This window comes from Anolis carolinensis, chromosome 1 (genome assembly GCF_035594765.1).
Source record: "Anolis carolinensis isolate JA03-04 chromosome 1, rAnoCar3.1.pri, whole genome shotgun sequence".
NCBI lineage: Eukaryota > Metazoa > Chordata > Lepidosauria > Squamata > Dactyloidae > Anolis > Anolis carolinensis.
Genome location: NC_085841.1, coordinates 283876735 through 283897516, shown reverse-complemented (window position 1 = coordinate 283897516; position 20782 = coordinate 283876735). Strand labels below are relative to the sequence as shown.

The 20782-nt window shown below is 42.0% G+C and overlaps 1 protein-coding gene across 1 annotated transcript in view; it reads right to left on the bottom strand.

The window, feature by feature from the left end:
- lgr4 (leucine rich repeat containing G protein-coupled receptor 4) overlaps positions 1-20782 on the bottom strand; it is a 118626-nt gene that overhangs the window by 29765 nt on the left and 68079 nt on the right. The window contains exons 3-4 of the mRNA XM_003225628.3: positions 16416-16487; positions 15321-15392 (exon numbers count right to left, since the gene is read on the bottom strand). Coding sequence (XP_003225676.1) covers positions 15321-15392; positions 16416-16487 — 144 coding nt within the window. The remainder of the gene's footprint in view (positions 1-15320; positions 15393-16415; positions 16488-20782) is intronic.

The following is a 20782-nucleotide window of genomic DNA, read 5'->3' as shown; positions in this document are numbered from 1 at the left end:
GAGCAGCTTAAAGAGCTGGATATGTTTAAGCTGCAGAAGAGACAGTTGAGAATAGACATGATAGTCGGAGTTCCGGTGAGCGGTGATGGCGGAAGGCTGGGCTTGCTGAGGGTTCTCAGCAAGCCAACCGCTGAAAGTGGCAAGGTAGAGTGATTGCTCCCCTTCTCTTGGTGGATTGATGCCGGGGAAGCCACAGAGCCTGGCTGGCACCCATCGATGGCCTCAAAGACCGTCCTCCCCTCAAGAGTGGCATTCGAGAAGGCCCGATAGAGTAGCCATAGGTGGAGGCGGATCACGTCGCGGGAAGCGAGGCAAAAAGCCTCGTAATCACTGCCGACCCCTCTTGTTTTAAACAGCAAGAAAGAAGAAAATAAGAAAGCTGGGAGTCTGGCATGGAGAAATAGTGAGTTTCCTAAGAAAAAAAATCTATTCCTCTAGGGAGGAGGCTTTCCCCTAATAATGGACTATAAAGTTAAATTGCAAAGGGTTCTTTCTTCTAAAGGGAAATAAAGGGAAGAATCCAGAAAAGAAATAATCTAAAAACAGGAAAAGTTCTCCCTCACTACAAACTATGCGAAACAGAATAAAGTGGCAAGAGATATAATAGTTAAATTTGTGAGGAAAAGAGTAGAGATGAAATTTGAAGGCAAAATAGCACAAGTCCGACATTCTATAAACAAGAAAAAATTGCAATACTCAAGGAATTCCCAATAACAAGTCTAAACATAAGAAGGAAATAGCAATTTTAACGGTGGAACTTAAAAAAGAAAACATCAGATTTAGGTGGGAAAAAGTTGAAGGAATTATGATAACATATAAAGAGAAACAATATTGGCTGACCACAGAAGAAAAGGCAAAGGATTTTTACAAAATACTAAAGAAGGATATTGATTTAAATCCACCCCCCGACAAATCAAAAAAGAAAAGAAATAAAAAGTCCAAGATTTCACTCTCTGGAGGACGAAGATATGCAACAAGGACAATCATCCATGAATCTGGATAACGACGATAAAGATGAAATCAAGGCAAAGATACATGAAAAGGGACATGGATAGATTAACTTCTTTTAAGGGAAAAAATTTTTTACAGGCAGACCAATGAAATCAACTGTCTGGGGATATTTCAAAGAATATATGAATTGGTAATTGAAGATCAATACAATTCTCCTAAAGACTTTGTTAGACTTTTAATCACAGCAAGGAAGACCGAATAGAAGAAAAGGGGATAAGAATTGCAAATTAATCTCCATAAGGAACAGAGAAAAAAGTGAAGGAAAGACCTAGAAAAAAAAGAATGGAAGACCAAAAGAACCCCTCCCCTCCCTCTTACCTTATTTGTTCCTGGATCTTACCATACCTTGACTTCCCTCCCCCTGTCCCTTCCCATCCTATCCTATATCTTAACCCTCCCCAACTATCCTCAGTTATCCTCCCTCTTTTCCTAAACTACCTTTTATGTAATTCTGAAAGTGACTGAATAAATATGATATAAAAGAGAATAGACATGATAGCCATGTATGAATATGCCCCACTTTGCTAATGCCCGGTTCGCTCCTGCAGAATTCAGGGAAATGTAATTTAGGGAAGCTGAAGACCTCTCTAATTAAGAAGGCTCCACTCTAACTACATTTCCCAGAAATCTGCTGAAGCAAATTGGGCAACTGGGAGATGAAATAATAATAATAATAAACTTTATTTTTATATCCCGCCCCATCTCCCCGAAGGGACTCAGGGCGGCTCACAACAGGGACAAGCCCAAAACAATGACACAACATATTTGGCAAAAACTTAAAACATTTCAACGATACACAAAATAAAACAATGGACAATAAGTTAAAATCCAAGCAGATAAAATCAGAGTAATTAAAAGCAAACCAGCGGGGACAGGTTTCATAAAGTGCTGTACCATGGAAATGAATAACAGTGATAAAGTGCCATACGCTTTTAAAGCATAAAGAAATATTCTGATGACAGCTCTATTGGGCCTATTCATTCAAACGCGCTCCGGAACAACCATGTTTTCAATTCCCGGCGGAAAATGGGCAGGGAAGGAGCTAACCTGATCTCTTTAGGGAGAGAGCCTCCCTAAGGGAGAAAGCCTCCAATCTATAATGCGAATGTGATCTCATCAGTGGACGCAGAGCAATGGGTTCAAATTACAGGAAAGGAAATTCCACCTGAACATTAAGAACTTCCTGACCATAAGAGCTGTTCAGCAGTGGAGCTCGCTGCCTCAGAATGTGGCGGAAGCTTCTTCTTTTGAGGCTTTTAAATAGAGGCTGGATGTCTATCTGTTGGGAGTGCTTTGATTTGTGCTTTTCTTGCATGGCAGGGGTTTGGATTATATGGCTCATGTGGTTTCTTCCAACTCTATCATTCTATCCTCTACTCTCAGCACTGTTCTAACCTCTACTGCGGATTGTATTTTCACATGACTCTTACTACTCTCTTCTGTTGCTTCACCACCACTATATCTACATGAGTCATGAAACTCAAGCACATCATTCTAGAGGTGAAAACCCTGGTATTGACACAAGCAGTCACCTCAGAGTGTACAGTGGAGATAAACTGCTTTAGAACAACTGATGTCTGGCCTGAACTTTGTTCTTTTTAAGTGCTACTTCAAAAACCACAAGGAAATCACTCCAATGACTGTGAAGTAGCTATTAAATTTGAGAGGGAAACACTGATAAGGCTGGATACAACAGAAATCACATTATGACAAGAACAGCAAATCCACTATGAGTGAACAAGCACTTTTCCAGCTTGTATGCTACTTGTAGTACAGCATGCCTTGGCATATCAGAATAAAACTTATTCAATTTCATAAATGCAAACACTACAATTTCTAGCTGTAGATCACAAACATGACCCAAAGAGTGCTTGCCAACACTTCTTCTTCATCCTGGAAAGAAGTGATGAGTGGAGTGCCGCAGGGTTCCATCCTGGGCCCAGTTCTGTTCAACATCTTTATTAATGACTTCGATAAAGGGTTAGAAGGCATGATCATCAATTTTTCAGATGACACCAATTGGGAGGGATAGCTAATACTCCAGAAGACAGGAGCAGAATTCAAAACGATCATAACAGATTAGAGAGATGGGACGAAACTAACAAAATGAAGATCAACAGGGACAAAAACAAGATACTCCATTTAGGCAGAAAAAATGAAATGCAAAGATACAGAATGCGGGACGAGTGGCTTGACAGTAGTAAGTGTAAAAAAAATTTAAACATGACCCAACAACGTGATGTAGCAGCAAAAAAAGCCAATGGGATTTTGGTAGGAGTATAGTGTCTAAAACCAGGGAAGTCAGGCTATCCCTCTATTCTGCTTTGGTCAAACCACACCTGGAATACTGTGTCCAATTCAGGGTACCGCAATTTAAGGAAGATGTTGACAAGCTGGAATGTGCCCAAAGGAGGGCGACTAAAATGATCAAGGGTCTGGAGAACAAGCCTTATGAGTAGCGGCTTAAAGAACTGGGTTAGCCTGCAGAAGAGAAGGCTGAGAGGAGACATGATAGCCGTGTATAAATATATGGGGGGAAATCACAGGGAGGAGGGAGCAGGCTTGTTTTCTGCTGCCCCAGAGACTAGGACGCGGAACAATGGCTTTAAACTACAGAAAAGGAGATTCCACCTGAACATTAGGAAGAACTTCCTCACTGTGAGAGCTGTTCAGCAGTGGAACTCTCTGGCCTGGAGTGTGGTGGAGGCTCCTTCTTTGGAGGCTTTTAAGCAGAGGCTGGATGGCCATCTATTGAGGCTGCTTTGAATGCGATTTTCTCGCCTCTTGGCAGTGGGCTGGACTGGATGGCCCATGAGGTCTCTTCCAACTCTATGATTCTATGAGAGAAGACACGTCTGTATCTGTAGACCATTTGGCATTTGAGATATGTTTTGCACAAAAAATATGTATGTAATAGATTAATTCAGTAAACACTTCTTATTTAGTGAAAGTATGATATTTGTATAATAACTAATATTAAATATTTAATTTGGCTATAATGGCAAATTAGGTATTTAGGACGAAGGTTGATTATCTATTTGTGACTGAATTTAGAAAGGCTACGAAAAGGGAAAACTGTTGGAAAGTACTTAGTTTATTCTTCCTAAAGGAAGTCAGAAAGATCTGATAAAGATATAACACTCTGTGATCACTTTGTATATTAATACTTTATATAATTTGCTATCACATTAAATTTGTCAGTACAGCAGAGTCTCACTTATCCAACATAAACGGGCAGGCAGAATGTTGGATAAGTGAAAATGTTGGATAATAAGGAGGGATTAAGGGAAAGCCTATTAAACGTCAAATTACGTTATGATTTTACAAATTAAGTACCAAAACATCATGCTTTACAACAGGTTTGCCAGTGGTATGGAAGTGTGGCTGCACTTGTGTTGTTGTTGGGCGTGTTGGCCCACTACACGTTGCTGTCTAGAGAAACAGCTGTGGATCCGGGTGGGAGGCAGACTGTGTTGGATGGATAAGTGAGACTCTACTGTACTTGTAAAGTCCGGAGTGCAACTGCAATTTTGAAGCAGGGTTTTAGCACCACATACAACATTGTTAATACCTGACATAATTCCCTCCCAAGTGTTGTACAGTAGAGTCTTGCTGATCCAACATAAGAGCCGGCAGAACATTGGATAAGTGAAAATGTTGAATAATGAGGAATTATTAAACAGCTGTTTCTCTAGGTAGCAACATGCAGCGTACTAGATGCACCATAGTGATCTGAATATTGGGCTATGGATGTGGAGGCCAGAGGGCATTTATCCTGGAATTTAATAATAATAATAATAATAATAATAATAATAATAATAATAATAATAATACTTTATTTATACCCCGCCACCATCTCCCCGACGGGGACTCGGGGCGGCTTACATGGGGCCATGCCCAAGACAATACAATAAACCATAACATAATACAATTAAATAATACATTACATAAAATAAACAGTACAACATAAGATCAAAACAGCAATATAACACGAGCGGGCCGCATGAATACTACATTTAAAAACTAGATTAAAAATTAAAACTCTGGGTGAGAAAGGCATCAGAATAAAACCTCGAGGGACGGGACATCAGATAGTGAACCAGTCTAGAGGATAAATATTGGGGGGGAGTAGCATAGAACATTTACTCTCCGAAAGCACACCGGAAGAGCCATGTTTTTAAATCTTTCCTGAAGGCTAAAAGGGTGGGGGCTTGCCTGATTTCAATGGGCAGCGAGTTCCACAAGCGAGGGGCCACCGCAGAAAAGGCCCTCTCCCTTGTACCTACAAGGCGGGCCTGAGATATAGGTAGTGGCGACAGGAGGGCCTCCCCTGATGATCGGAGAGGTCGGCCAGGTTTATGGTAGGAGATACGGTCACGAAGGTAGGCGGGTCCCAAACCGTTTAGGGCTTTATAAATGATGGTCTGCACCTTGAATTGGGACCGGAAGATGATTTAGACGCACTCCTGATCGCCACAGCCAAGCACTTTGTACATGCCAAGAGACATTCTGTTGTTTATTTTGCGCGCACTGGGGATAAAATGTGGAGAAGTCTGGCTCCAATGAAAGCAGAGGGAGGATGGAAAAGGGAGGAGGGCTCAAGGAGTCCGTTACCTGTGGAAATCAGTGGCAAAGGGCATCCTCGGGGCAGAGAGAGCCTTTATAAACCGAGAGGGATGATCCACTGTGGGAAGATCTGACCCACGAGGCAAGAGGAGGAGGAGGAGGAGGAGGAAGAGAAAGGGAAGGGAGGAGGTTGCCTCCCTCCCTCCTGCACTCATGCTCCCCCTCGCATCCCATGGCGGTCCCCAAAGACATGCTGCAGTCCAAGCATTGAGCAACCTTGAATGAGTGCAGCTGGAGCTACAACACATGCGCGGACAGACCCACTGAGCGTTGCTGAAAAACAGCTGTTTTTCCAGATAGCAAAGCACAGCAGGCCTCTCCAAGTGCTGGGTGCTTGCCAGGAGGCAAAGGTCTGCACTGGTCGTGTCTCGCCCCTCCCAGCGGGCACCCAGCGCTTGGAGAGGCCCGCTGCTTGTTGCTGCCTAGAAAAACAGTTGTTTCTCAGCAACGCGCAGTGGGCCTCTCCAAGCACCTCGCACCTCTCCAGCATGTGGACAGGCCTGCTGCGCCAGCTCCAGTGCATGGAGAGGCCCCGCTGTGCCGGCCCGTTGGATAATATGGACTGTCAGATAAGCGGAGGTCGGATAAATGAGACTCCGTACTTCTTTGTAATCTCTATGGCTCTCACACATTGGTGGTCTGTGCCCACACAGAGGCTTTTCAGTTATGATCCATCACTTTAAATGATTTTTGGTGGCAGACCATCCACGTCTGTAAGTGCACAAAAGAAAATGCAAAGACCCCCAGTTAAAATTAGGCAGCTTGTTTTTCTTTAACTCATAACTCCTCCAAGTCTGCTTCACTTTCTCTGTTTGCTTTGGTGATTTTATTTCAGTTTTGAAAACAGTTATCCAACTTAAGAACAAACCTACAAAACCTATCTTGTTTGTAACTTGGGGACTGCCTGTCACCAATTTATTAATGTACTAGCTGTGCCCAGCCACGCGTTGCTGTGGCTTATGGGAATAATTTGTTGGGCAGGTGGAATAGTAGTGAATAGCCTTGCAGCCTCAAAGCCTGGCCGTTTTCTTCTTATGGGAATCCTTGTTTGGTGAGCTGGAATGCAATGGAATAGGCTTGCTGCTTGGAAGGCTGGGTACTTGCATTCTAGGGGAATAGTTTTTTTGGGCTGCTAGAATTGCAATGAATAGCCACGGCGCTTCAAAGCCTGGCTGCTGCTTGCTACCTAGGGGAATACTTGGTTAGCTTCAGTAGTACAGAGTAGTATCGCTGCTTCAAAGACTGGCTTTGATTGTTTCCTGTCTGGAATACTCCTGTTTTCAGAGTGTTTTTTATTTACTGTCCTGGTTGTAGAGTTTGTAATGCTGGGTGTGAACTCATTTTCATGGTTCACAGCAACTTAATAATAATAATACCGTAGTAATAGTGATGACTCTGAAGTGGGGTGTGTGCAGAGAAAGAGAGCAATTAGCACTGAATGGCCTTGTAGTTTAAAAGCCTGGCTGATTCCTTTCTGGGGGAATCTTTTGTTGGAAGGTGTTAGCTGGCTTTGATTGTTTCCTGTCTGGAATTCTCCTGTTTTCAGAGTGTTCTTTATTTACTGTCCTGGTTGTAGAGTTTTGTAATGCTGGGTGTGAACTCATTTTCACGGTTCACAGCAACTCAATGGTAATAATAATAATAATAATAATAATAATAATAATAATAATAATAATAACAACAACGACAACTCTGAAGTGGAAGGTGTGCAGAGAAAGAGGGCAATTGAACTGAATGGCCTTGTAGTTTCAAAGCCTGGCTGTTTCCTCCCTGAATAATAATGAGAAGAATAATAATAGTAATAATAATGACTGAGGTGGGAGATGGCCAGAGAAAGAGGACATCTTAAAGGGATGAATAATCCCTCTGAAGAGCATCTTAAAGTGCTGGGTCTGTTTACCTGTAGAAGAGAAAGTTAAAAGGAGACATGACAGCTATGTATTTCTCTCAGGGCATGCTGTCGCTTCTGAGGGGGAAGGGGGCCGACAGTTTATGACAGTTGCATAAATCTTTTTGGAGCAAGAGAGAGGAAGGGGAGAGAACTCACACCAGTTTTCTAGTATTTTGCATGCTAAGAGTTATTTGCTTTAAGATTACACATCTCAAAGTCTTTCAAAGCATTTTTTTGAGAACAAATCTATAAGGAAACTAGCTGTGCTCGGCCACGTGTTGCTGTGGCTAATGGGCATCCTTTGTTGGCCAGGTGGAATAGCAGTGAATAGCCTTGCAGCCTCAAAGCCAGGCCATTTTGTTCTTAAGCAAATCCTTGTTTGGTTAGCTGGAATACAAAGGAATAAGCTTGCTGCTTGGAAGGCTGGGTACTTGCATTCTAGGGGAATGGTTTTTTGCCAATTTAAATTGCAATGAATAGGCTCGCTGCTTCAAGCTCTGGCTGCTTTCTATATAGGAGCATTCTTCCTTGGGCAGGTTGAATGGGACGGAGTAGTCTCGTGGCTTCAAAACCTGAGGGTTTTCTATGTAGGGGAAATCTTGGTTGGCCAGACTGAACAGCAGTGAATAGCCTCGGTGCCTGAAAGCCTGGCCGCTTTGTGCATAGGGGCATCCTTTGTTGGCCAGGTGGAATGGGACGGAATAGCCTCATGGTTTCAAAGCCTGGGGGTTTTCTATCTAGGGGAAATCTTGGTTGGCCAGGTTGAACAGCACTGAACAGCCTTGCTGCTTGCAAGCCTGGCTGCTTTCTGCCTGGGGGAATCCTGTGTTGGGAGGTGTTAGCTGGCCCTGGTTTTTCCTGTGTGGAAAATATCCGTTTTCAGATTGTTGCTCTTTATTTACTGTCCTGATTTTAGAGATGATATTGTTCTTTATTTTTATACCATAGTCATTATTATATCTTATAGTTATAATCCTATATTATCTGCTTAGAACTTGATTATAGTATGAGCCCCCTTCTGCACAGCTATTTAAAATCCACCCTGAACTGAATTATATGTCATTGTGAACTCAAGATAATCCAGTTGAAATCAGATACTGTGGATTATCCTGCATTGGCATTCTGGGTTATATAGGTGTGTGGAAGGGCCTAGAGTCTACACTGCCATATAATCCAGTTCAAATGAGATAATCTGTATTTTCTAGGCAGTGTGGAAGAGGGCTAACTGAACCTTGGCTGTCTAACCTTGTAGAACTAAAACTCACAGGGTCCCATTAGCATTGAGCCAGGGCAGTTAAAAATGGTTTCAAAGTGGGTTAATCCTATAGTGTAGATGCATATAGAAAAGTCTGGAAACCTTACGCAACTACAACTCCCTGGATTCAATTAGCATTGAGTCTGGACAGTTAAAGTGGTATCAAACCGGGTTAATCCCATAGTGTCAATGCACATAGAGAAGGCTGGAGTCTTTCTAAAACTACAACTCCCATGGACAGCTAAAGTGGTATGAAAGTGGGTTAATCTCATAGTGTAGATGAGGCCTGGGCCAACTCGGTCCTTCCCTCCAGGTGTTTTGGACTCCAACTCCCAGAATTCCTCACAGGCCAGGCCTGGTGTAGATGCACACAGAAAAGATTGAAGACCTTGCAGAACTACAACTCCCAGGGTTCCATTAGTATTGAGTCAGGTCAGTGAAAGCGGTTTCAAAGCGGGTTAATCCTATAGTGCTGATGTGCCCAGAGAAGGCTGGAGGCCTTCTAAAACTACAACTCCCAGGTTCCTATTAGCATTGAGCCAGTGAAGCTACAGTGGTATGGAAGTGGGTTAACCCTGCTGTGTGGGGCAGGCTGGGGTTACCGGGGTCTGGTGGAGCCCCCCCCCTCCCCCGCGCTGGGTGATGTCTTGCTGTGCCGCTCGTTGGCCACCTTCATGCGCTGCACCCCTGCCATGGCCAAACTGGACCCTGCTGCTGCTGTTGTCGTGGCGTCTGTGGCGGGCGGGCGGTCCCTCGTGTGGCCACACCCCCATGCATGTGCAGTGACGCCACTGCCCCCTGGCGCCGACAGGGAGCGCGCCATTGGTCTGGCCCGCATTTCCCAAAGCTAGGCATTGTGGTTGTTGAAGTCCAAAATACCTGGAGGGAAGGCCCCAGTTGGCCTGGTGTAGATCTCCCTGAAGGCACTCCTGCATTGCCAGGTACTGCTAGGCTGCACATTGTTAACAGAAGCTTTCCACAGAATATATACAGTCGGGGATGGTGGTAAAGATGGATGCAGCGGCTTTTAGAGGCTCGTGCGGGAGCGTCGGTTGGGGGGGGGGGTTTGCTGAGCGCGCACCAGTTCGTGTTTGACGCATGCGCTGTTTGTTTGTTTTTTTATGTTTTTTGGCTTTTGGGGTCCCTGTTTGTTTCCAGATGTTGGGTTTTGTTCCAGGAACCTAGCGGCAGGGCCGCTGGGTTCTGTTGCCAAGTTTTGAGGTTCTGGGGCGTTTAGTTTTGCTGCTTACTTCACGGCCCCCAGGCCATTACCTTTTTATATATATATAGAAGGTCAGGTTCTATTCATGCCAAAGTACAGTGACATAAAACTACTTTTGTGTTCATTTTTTTATTAGATTAGTCATGTTGGCATGTTCTTTAAACACAAAACACATAGGAACAAAATGAGGATACATTAGTTTTCAAATGTAAACCTTTAAACTGCTCATCATTTTCTGAATTTGAGGTTGAGGTTCAATGGCTATAATATGCTTCACATGAGGTTACCCTTTATGGCTAATCAGTTTTGACCAGTACAGAAAAACGAAGTCTAACTGTAGGATCAATACTGTACCGTCATTTTCTGTTGCTAGTTGTCATGCTACATTAATTTTTTAACATCTGTTGTCTAATTAAACAAAAACTGACTCCTTTGCTTTCACTATCTTGTTATTTCAGATCCATAGCAAAAGTCCCTATTCTTTATTAATGATGTGCTAAGATTGAATAGCAAGAGGAATGCATACAGGGAATTATTTTCAGCCCTCGTCTCTTTAGGTTCAACATGCCAAAGCAGGTTTTCCAAAGCATCTTTTGAAAAATCGGTGTCTACATTTAAACAGAGCTAGGAAATAGTACATTTACTTTGCTTCACAGCTAGTTTCACACAACATCTGTTATAGAACAACGTAGATGACAACGAAGTCTGTGTGCATTCAGAAGAAGACCTACAAGCCACTCTAATACCTTCGCAGAAGCATACGAGAAGGTCGGCCTCTCACTGAACATCGAGAAAACCAAAGTGCTCTTCCAACAGGCATCAGCTAATCCCTCTGCAATGCCAGGAATACAGCTTAACGATGTAACATTAGAAAATGTTGACCATTTCCGCTACCTTGGCAGCCACCTCTCCACAAAAGTCAACATCAACACTGAAATACATCACCGCCTGAGCTCTGCGAGTGCAGCATTTTTCCGTATGAAGCAGAGAGTGTTTGATTATCGGGACATCCGTAGAGATACCAAGGTGCTTGTTTATAAAGCCATTGTCCTCCCAACCCTGCTCTACGCCTGCAAAACATGGACGGTCTACAGACGTCACACCAAACACCTGGAGCGTTTCCATCAGCGTTGCCTCAGAAAAATCCTGCAAATCCAGGCAAACAAATGTCAGCATGCTTGAGGAAGCAAAGACCACCAGCATAGAAGCGATGCTCCTATGTCATCAACTTTGCTGGACTGTCCGAATGCCCGATCACCGTCTCCCAAAGCAGCTACTCTACTCCGAACTCAAGAACAGGAAACAGAATGTTGGTGGGCAGGAAAAGAGATTTAAAGATGGGCTTAAAGCCAACCTTAAAAACTGTGGCATAGACACTGAGAACTGGGAAGCCCTGGCCCTTGAGCGCTCTAATTGGAGGTCAGCTGTGACCAGCAGTGCTGCGGAGTTCGAAGAGACACGAACAGAGGGCTTAAGGGAGAAATGTGCCAAGAGGAAGGCCCGTCAAGCCAACCCTGACCGAGACCGCCTTCCACCTGGAAACTGATGTCTTCACTGTGGGAGAACATGCAGATCAAGAATAGGCCTCTTCAGCCATCTACGGATCCATCCCCAAGATAGCGAAGACGAAGGACCATCATCCTCGAACTACGAGGGATCGCCTAAGTAAGTAAGTAAGTACAGCTAGTTTTGCAGTAATGACCTGAAATGGTGCTGCTCTTTTGCCTATAACAGACAATTAACTACTTTTCAGTGGAACATAATAGGAGTTTCGGCCAGTTATGCATTATTAGGCATGTTTTGGCTCAGTGTGAACAATAGAAAGGGGAGAAGGAAGGCTCTCATGGATGGCTGTCTTGTGCTGTTAGTTGGTGGGGTATTGTGCAGCTAATCAGGACCACTAGAAAAAAGGAGGAAGAGAGAAAGGAGACAGAGAAAACATGAGCTGCAATAAAACTCAGGTTACTGAATTTAAAAAAAACTTTTTAGAACTCCCCTTTAATTTCTGCATCTGTCCACTTTGTTTGGTGTCATAGGAAAGAGAAAGTGTGTTGTTTTGCAAGGTAGATTTGCCTGCCTGACTTACCAAAACAGCAAGTCCTCAAAATCTGCAAATTCTGCAAATGCAGCAACAACCTGCCTTGGTCTTCTTATTTCAAAAGATAGAAATCCCATCTCACAAAGATAGAGATCCGAGGCAGATGAATGAAAGGGTGAAAAGAAAGTGCCAAGCAAAGACTGGTTTCAAGGGTCTTTGAATTTTCCTTAAAATGTCCATGTTGGAATATATGACTAGACTATTCAGGAAAATCACATAGTATTTTCTTATATTTTTCAATGGCACAGTAGTTAACAGTAATGGCAACCCACTAATAATGAATAACAAAGCAAGCTACCCTTTTGGACAGCAGTAAAAGTAACACGAAACCAATTTGCAAAGAGTTCTTGTAGAAGTTTAGAGACTAAGTGTATTAAATAATTTGTCGGAATTTGAAAAACTGAAGACCTATCTCTTCTATCCAGTTAAGTTTTAACTATGAATCTCAAGTGAACATTCTATGTTCATTTTGTTTCAATTTTTGTTCCGTATGTGCAGAAAGATGTTTTAATATATGCTTTTATGATATGTATTTTAATACTATGATGTCTTTTAACTATGTTGTTCCCTGCCATAAGGAGAGGCATATTATTATTATTATTATTATTATTATTATTATTATTATTATTATTATTTTACCCATCTCACCCTGCAGCATGGTAATATTCCAAACTTAAAAGAACTATGTTTTTGAAGTACAGTAGAGTCTGACTTATCCAAGCCTCGCTTATCCAAGCTTCTGGATTATCCAAGCCATTTTGTAGTCAATGTTTTCAATATATCATGATATTTTGGTGCTAAATTTGTAAATACAGTAATTACAACATAACATTACTGCATATTGAACTACCTTTTCTGTCAAATTTGTTGTATAACATGATGTTTTGGTGCTTAATTTGTAAAATCATAACCTAATTTGATGTTTAATAGGCTTTTCCTTAATCCCTCCTTATTATCCAAGATATTTGCTTATCCAAGCTTCTGCCGGCCCGTTTAGCTTGGTTAAGTGAGACTCTACTGTAATTCTTAATGTGCTATCAGAATAATGTTTAACTAGTTCCTTTTAAAAGTAGAATTCCAAACCTTGCATTGAAACTAATATACTGCCTATGTACAAGAGTGAAAGTTACAGTTGATATAAAAAGATTTATGAGGCATATTGGCTATTACGTGTCTGCTGTATAATAAATGCATTGAATTATTTTTTTTAAAATAAATATATTTTTGAAAAAAATGAATATATTGCCATTCCAATAATTTTAATATATGTTGAGTTAATTCTAACTGCCTGCTTCTAACTCAAAATGTTAGAAAAAATCATGTTAACACCAACATGTGACATAAAGTATATTTATTAAAAACACTGAAGTCTGTCTTTACACTACAAGCATAATTTTATTAGGTGGGTGAGTGGCTGGGCCTCTTATTAAATTATTTGAGCAAAAGTAATGTCCCCTATTTGAGAAATGTTATACAGTGTGGGTTTTACAGCAATTATGACACACACACACACACACACACACACACTCACAGAGTCCCATTCAGGATCAATTAATCCATTGGGTTGGGTTGCAAAATAGTAACGTTCTTCCAAGTCTACATGTATTTTAGAAGAAGTTTTGTGACGAGTTTGTCCTTTAGCAACAACTTATGAAAACCAGGAACGGTTGTTAGTAAGAGGAAAGAATCTTAAAATGTCAAAACCTATTAATTAAAATTAGGCACAGACTTAACATAGCCTCATCTATTAATAAAGATCCATTACATTATTCTATGATTCTATAAAAGACAAGGAATGAAAGCAGGGGGGCATCAGCCCCTCTGACACCTAGGCAACACCGGGTATATATGCTAGTTTTGTATAAATTATGTTAAGGCTGTGTGTTTAAGGTGTATATTAAACATAAATATATTTCATTTTTAGATCTGGGTTCCATCTTCAAGATACCACCTTATATATGCAAAATATTCCACAATAAAAAACCCTGAATTTCAAAACACTTCCAGTTCCACATATTTGTGCAAGAGATTGTTGTAGTAGAGCCTGTGAGTAACATTACAAACAGTAGTATGGGTGTTAGAAGGGGGGAAAGGGCTACTCGGGAGAAGGAATCCGATGATGAGCAGCAGAGAAAGAGGATTCAGGACATACTTACAGCACCTACAGATGAAGAGTCGTTTGAGGGATTCTCTGGGGATGATGGGTCAATGAGTGAAGGAGAAGAAGGAGACACCATGGATTGGACTAAGATAAGAGAAGTGCAAGCTATTTGTGAGGCACCAACAACTAGTGATACCTTTATGGGGTTCTCTGGGGGTGAAGACTGGCAATCAGGGGATCCAACTGATTCTTGGGGGGATCTAAGTCTTGACAGGAGATGGAGGAATGGTGGGAGAGTCAAGGGAATTCACGTGAAGAGCTGGGAGCAGCTGCGGGGGATGGTGATGGGGCAGTGGTCATCTTCTGATGATGGTTTGTAGATAAAAGTGGGTTCAGGAGTGAGGGGTCTTTGCAGAAGGCAAGGTGTTGATGTGCGTTCGTGTGCTGTGTATTGGGAAAGTTTCTTGTAGTATTGCTGCTGCCTGTTTCATGTTCGGCGTTGGACTCGGATCTGCAATTTGGACCTGAACCGGTTTGGCTGGAGATGCTGCTTCTGCGGACACTGGAGCAATGATGCTTTGGATTCCTCCTGCGTCAACCTTGAACTTCGGCTGACAACGCTTCTCTTCTTGCAACTCCCTCTGTTAACCATTTGTGTACTGTGCCTTTTTGTATTGCCTTAGAGCACTTTGTTTGACTTGTTGCTTTTTGCATCTAGTTGATCTGGATTACATTTCTGTTTACCTTTTGGACAAGGTCTGGTTTGGGTTTTTGAGTTTTTGACCAGTGGAACTGCAATTAAGTATCCCTTTTACTTTTGTTTCAATAAACTCTGTTTTGAAGACACTTTTAAGTCTGGCCCTTTAAGGAATCTGTGATTCCAACAGAGATTTTCGATCGGTATAGTTCAGTTTAGGAAAGTCTGCCATTTGCAAACCCATGCAGGCAATTTCCAGATGTTTTTAAAGTCAATATTAAAATAATGAACAGCACCATGTGCACTGTCTTACAATTACAATTTCAGTGATATCTAGAATGCAAAATATGTTCAAAGATAAATAAAACTGAAAAGAAGACTTAATACAGAAGCAGACAATAATTCATTTGAAAACTTACAAGGATTGCAGCCCGCTGAGTCCTCTGATAGCCCCATTAGGAACGGTTTTCAACTGATTGTTCTGCAGAGTGCTGCAAAATTAAGCATTAATAATATAAACAGATTTGAATAACCATTTTCACCATTATTAAATGCCATTTTTCTTCCTATGTCAATCTGTATGTCTTCTCTCCCACTAGTTCTGAGCTGAAAATCGACTATAACTTGTGCCCTGTGTGAGGATAAGGGAGATTTTCATATCCTCCTTGAATGACTATTACTGCTATGGGCCCTCAAGTCATTTCCTACTTATGAAAGCCCTAAACTGAACTTATTAGCGATTTTTTTGGGCAAAAATTTGTTCAGAAGGGAATTGAGTTTGCCTTCCTCTGAGTTTGACTTGTTTGGGTCATTGGGTTTTCAAGGCTGAGCGGAAATTTGTACCCTGGTCTCCAGAGTCATAATCCAAAATTCAAACCACTATACTATGCTGGCTTTCCTTGAATCATGTAATGTCTTATAATTCCAGTTCTCTTATTGCAGAAAGCTATTAGAACCAGACTGGTGAGGTGAGAGATGCCTTTTGTAGTTTAGTAATTATACCTCCATCTCAAAACATTTTTCTCTGACTCATAATCTTATGTTTAATAAATGGTGATCACCCCGGAAAAATTCAGGTATAAGCTAACTTATACAGCAAGGAGTTTTTTTTAAAGCTTATTATCAAAAATATTTGGATGTGTTTTAATTCTGGTGTTGTTTTTAAAAAATCACAGTAGCCGGCTGCTAGCTTACAGAGCAGCTTCTATTCACTTCTAATTCAAGATAAACATTACCCTTCAAATCAAATATGTAACCTGCAATTAAAATGAACAATGAGAACATTTAATTAAATCTACAAACATTTTATTTCCCCAGCACCTGAAAGGTTAATGCTGCATTCATATTATGAAGGAAGTGACAATATAAACAGCATTTTTCACATTACTGGCACTCTGTGGTTCAAAAAGCTACAGCAAGACACTCAGTTCTGTTAATTCTATCAGCAAATATGCTGAGTGGACAAGAAAGTAGTAGAGAACTACCCCATGAACCTCTGAAATTTGATTACTTACAGAACTCTGAGTTCCTTCAACCCAGACAAGGCCTTGGGATGAATAAAAGCAAGGTCATTGCCAGCCAGTCGTCTGGAAAAGATTGTAGAAATAATAACAAAGCATGAAAATCCAGCATACTTATATTTGCCTAATATATTAAATTATCAGTGCATCAAAATGTTCTAGCAGCTGATGTGCCCCAAATTAAATGGCACATTTTTGCTTTTGCTTTTTATTTGCAAGAATTCACTCAACTCATATGTTTTTTAAAAAAACAATAATGAATGGAGTTATCATAATCTGTATATGCAAGCAACATTTAAACCACAAGCATCAAGCCACAATCACCACTGTGTGAATGACAGTCTGCTGCAATAATCCTATATTACACAAGGTAGCCTACACAAGGAATCTGAGTAATAAGATACACCTCTCAAGCCAAGATAATCATTTTTATTTCTGCATAAAGGCCTATAACGTGTCAAAAGTCAGACGCCAACTGAGAGCAAAATATAGTTTATTAAAGTAATCGTCCAAAAATAGTTCAAAGAATTAGCAGAAACTTAAAACACTTAAACTTCAGGGTTATTAAGTAGTTAAAACAGAAGAAATGCCAAAAACACGAACTGACATATAATCCGGATTAACCAGAGATAAAATCCGGACTAAACATAAAATACTTGAACTTAGCCCAAAAGCGCAAAACGGGCTTAAAATGGTGAAACAAACAAAAGCAAACAGCTATGAAGCCCCCCAAACCTTCCCAAAATTCAGGAGTATGAAAGTAGCTTTAAACCAAAACAAACACCCAAACCCGGCTGGAGAACTCTCTGTTGAGAGCAGCAAAGCAAGCGGAACAGAAAGACGCTGGCGAGCCCGCAGCAAACCGCTGCGGGAGCGAAGACCAAGCCAGGAGTTAAAGGAGCAGAGCAGGAAAGCGTTGCAAAGCCGGTCCGAAGTCGGGATAAGCAAGCAGCGTCAAACCGCTGCAGGAGCAAAAGCCAAGCCAGGAATTGAAGGAGCAGAGCAGGAAAATGTCGTCAAGCCGGTCCGAAGTCGGGATAAGCAGCCAGCGTCAGGGTCAAGAGCGAAGCCAGTAGTCAGCAACAGAAAGCAGCCACGGAATTGAGAACGACACCAAAACACGTTTTGGGAGCGAAGAGCAAAGCCGAGTCGAATTCCAGTCCAAGGTCCAAGGAGTTGAAGTCATCAAAAGAAGGTCCACGTCATGGAATGGCACAGAAAGCCAAAACAACGAAGGCGAACAGCAGATCTGTTGCAAAGTCCCAAGCCAGTCTTCAGAGTCACGTACAGAAAACCCAATGGCGCCCAGCAACACCTTGCCACACGCAAAGCATAGTGGCCAAACATCCCCAATTTATTTAGGTTTCCTTGGGCGTCCAAATTTCCAACGCCCTAGGATCAGGTGTCCCAAATTCTTCATCAGAATCTGAGCTCCAAACAGCCAACGCCCTTGGATCAGACGTCCCAAATTCTTCATCAGAATCAATATAATTCTGCCCACACCCAACTCTGTCCACACCTGTGGAACCACCCTCATTCCTCCAAGCAAACCATGTGGGATCTGCTTCTGAAGATACCCAAGCCTCTCCAGCATCAACAGCATCCATGGATCCAGATTCCTCCCCAAGCCCTTCCGGAGCCCGTGCCCAATCTATGCCAGCTTCCTCTGTCACCACTGGTTCCTCAGCATCCATTTCCACCTCATCACCCTCTCCCAAATCCACACATGAAACTTCCTCAGAAGATTCCTCATCAATCTCCCTGATTCTATTTCTATATAAATCTTCCAGCGAGCCCTCCTCACGAGGATTCTTCCTTCCTCTCCTGATCTCACCATTATTACTCACAGCCTCAGAAGACTCATTCACAACATAACGTCTACCAAGACTATAGTAAAAATAGCCAAAGCAGAATTTCTACTGAATTTCCCCAGAATTAAAAAAATACATATCCCAGTTCTCACTGCAATTTAGTCCTACTGTTTCATACTTTTTCTCTGTCATCCATAGATGTAGCACTCTTTATATATTAAGTGGTTTCTCTCCATATCCTATGCAAACCCCCAGTAATTTAGAAATACCTTCCGTCCAGATAATGCTTCACATTACAGTACTTGAATTCCCAACACAAAAAACCACCACTTATGGTGAATGTCATGGATCAACACGTATCATGAGAAAACATGATGTCCTGTGATGCAATGAGAGCTGAAATCTCTCTGAGTACAGTAGTGCCTTGAAACCATTAGCATGCAATTGGCTCTGATGTTATTTTATCCAATAGTTTAAGTCAGGGATATCCAATAGTGTAAGTTGTTTGAAGCTACAAACCAACTATACTTGGAGGTCCAAACTATTAAAAACCCATTTTAATAGTTTCAGAACTATCCAGAATCTTAGCCACAAGTCAAATTATCCACATTTCAGAATCACAGAGAATGGTGGTTAGTTTAGAAATGAAGTAGAAACATCTGATCTCCTCCTTACAGTCATGAAAAAGGGTGGAGGGAAACTTCAGGCATAAGGTTCACTAGACCTTGTTCACGAAGCACATTAATATGGGTTATGTAAAAGTAACATTTCTTCATTGTATTCCTGAAAAATACCCTCCAAAATACTGAAGCCCTCATCATTAGCTGAGAAACAGCTTTGAAATGAAATTACTAATTTATCTTTTCTGTGTATTCTCTTCAAATATTTATTCTGTAGTAAGTCTTTGTAGTTATATGGTTCAATTTCTTCAGCTGGAAATACTTATGACACTATTTAGGCAAGAGATAAGAACAGGCTGAACATCTGGTACTGCCTTGTTGCCAGCCAAAATAAGAGATCATTTTCAGCCAAATTAGTTGTTTCCTTGTTTGCTTTTATGTCTCGGCTGAGATCTGAAGATGCCGGTACAGATTACACTATGTAACAAAATTTAAAGAATTTTTTGTTTCTGGTTTGAAAGTATTATTTCCTGTTCAATTGTGTGGTGCTTACTTTGAAAGTAGTTGTTATACTTCAGAAACTTCATTTTTGTGGCTGTCACAAATTATGATTAGTTGGTTTGACTTTATCTAAAAGCATATGCTACGGCAATCAATGCCACAAAAAAATCTAAATTTTTAGCAAACATTGCATCTTCAAAGAACCATCCAGCTGAGCTGTTCCAAATGGTTAGAGGTTTGTTAAACCCCAACCCTCAAAATGGGGTCCCTGATCATTCGCCGGCCTGCTGTGAAGCATTTGCTCGGTTTTTCGCAGACAAAGTTGCTCTGATCTGCTCTGACCTGGACGCCATGTTAATGGCAGACTCTGTGGATGTAACTGGAGCACCTGCCTGTCCAGTCTTGATGGATTAATTTCAATTGGTGTAGCTCGAAAATGTGGACAAGATCCTTGGAGAAGTGAGAGTAACCACATGCATCCTAGACTCCTGCCCATCTTGGCTGGTAAGGGAGGCCAGAGGGGGTTTGGCCTAGTGGGTGAAGGTGGTGGTAAATGCCTCTTTACAGGAGGGCAAATTTCCAGTGAGCTTAAAACAAGCTATTATACAACCGCTGTTGAAGAAACCATCACTGGACTCCACTTAATTGAACAACTTTTGGCCTGTGTCCAACCTCCCCTTTTTGGGCAAAGTCATGGAACGTGTAGTGGCCTCACAACTCCAGGGGTTCTTGGAAGAAATGGATTATGTGGATCTGCCGCAATCTGGATCTGGCGCAATCCGGTGGAATCTTGATAGGGGAATGTGACCCTGTTGGTTCTCCTGGACCTCTCAGCAGCCTTCGATACTGTACACCATGGTATCCTTCTAGGGTGCCTTGCGGAAATGGGTCTTGGAGGTACTGTTCTACAGAGGCTCCAGTCCTTCCTGGAGGGTCGTACCCAGAAGGTGTTGCTGGGGGACACCTGCTCGGCTCCACAGCCACTGACTTGTGGGGTCCCGCAGGGTTCAATACTTCCCCCATGTTGTTTAACATATACATGAAGCCACTGGGAGAGATCATCCGGGTTTTGGAGTTGGGTGTCATCTGTACGCAGATGACGTCTAACTCTATCACTCCTTTCCAGCTGCTGCTAAGGAGGCTGTTCAGGTCCTGAACCGGTGTTTGGCCACTGAGATGGTCTGGATGAGAGCCAACAAATTGAAATTGAATCCAGACAAGACAGAGGCTGGACAGGGTATGGGATTACAACCTGTGCTGGATAGGATTACATTTCCCTCAAAGACACAGGTTCGCAGTCTGGGAGTGAACCTGGACTCATCACTGAGCCTGGAGCCCCAGGTTTCAGCGGTGACCAGGAGAGATTTTGCACAACTAAAGCTTGTGCGCCAGCTGTGCCCATACCTTGAGAAGTCTGACTTGGCCACAG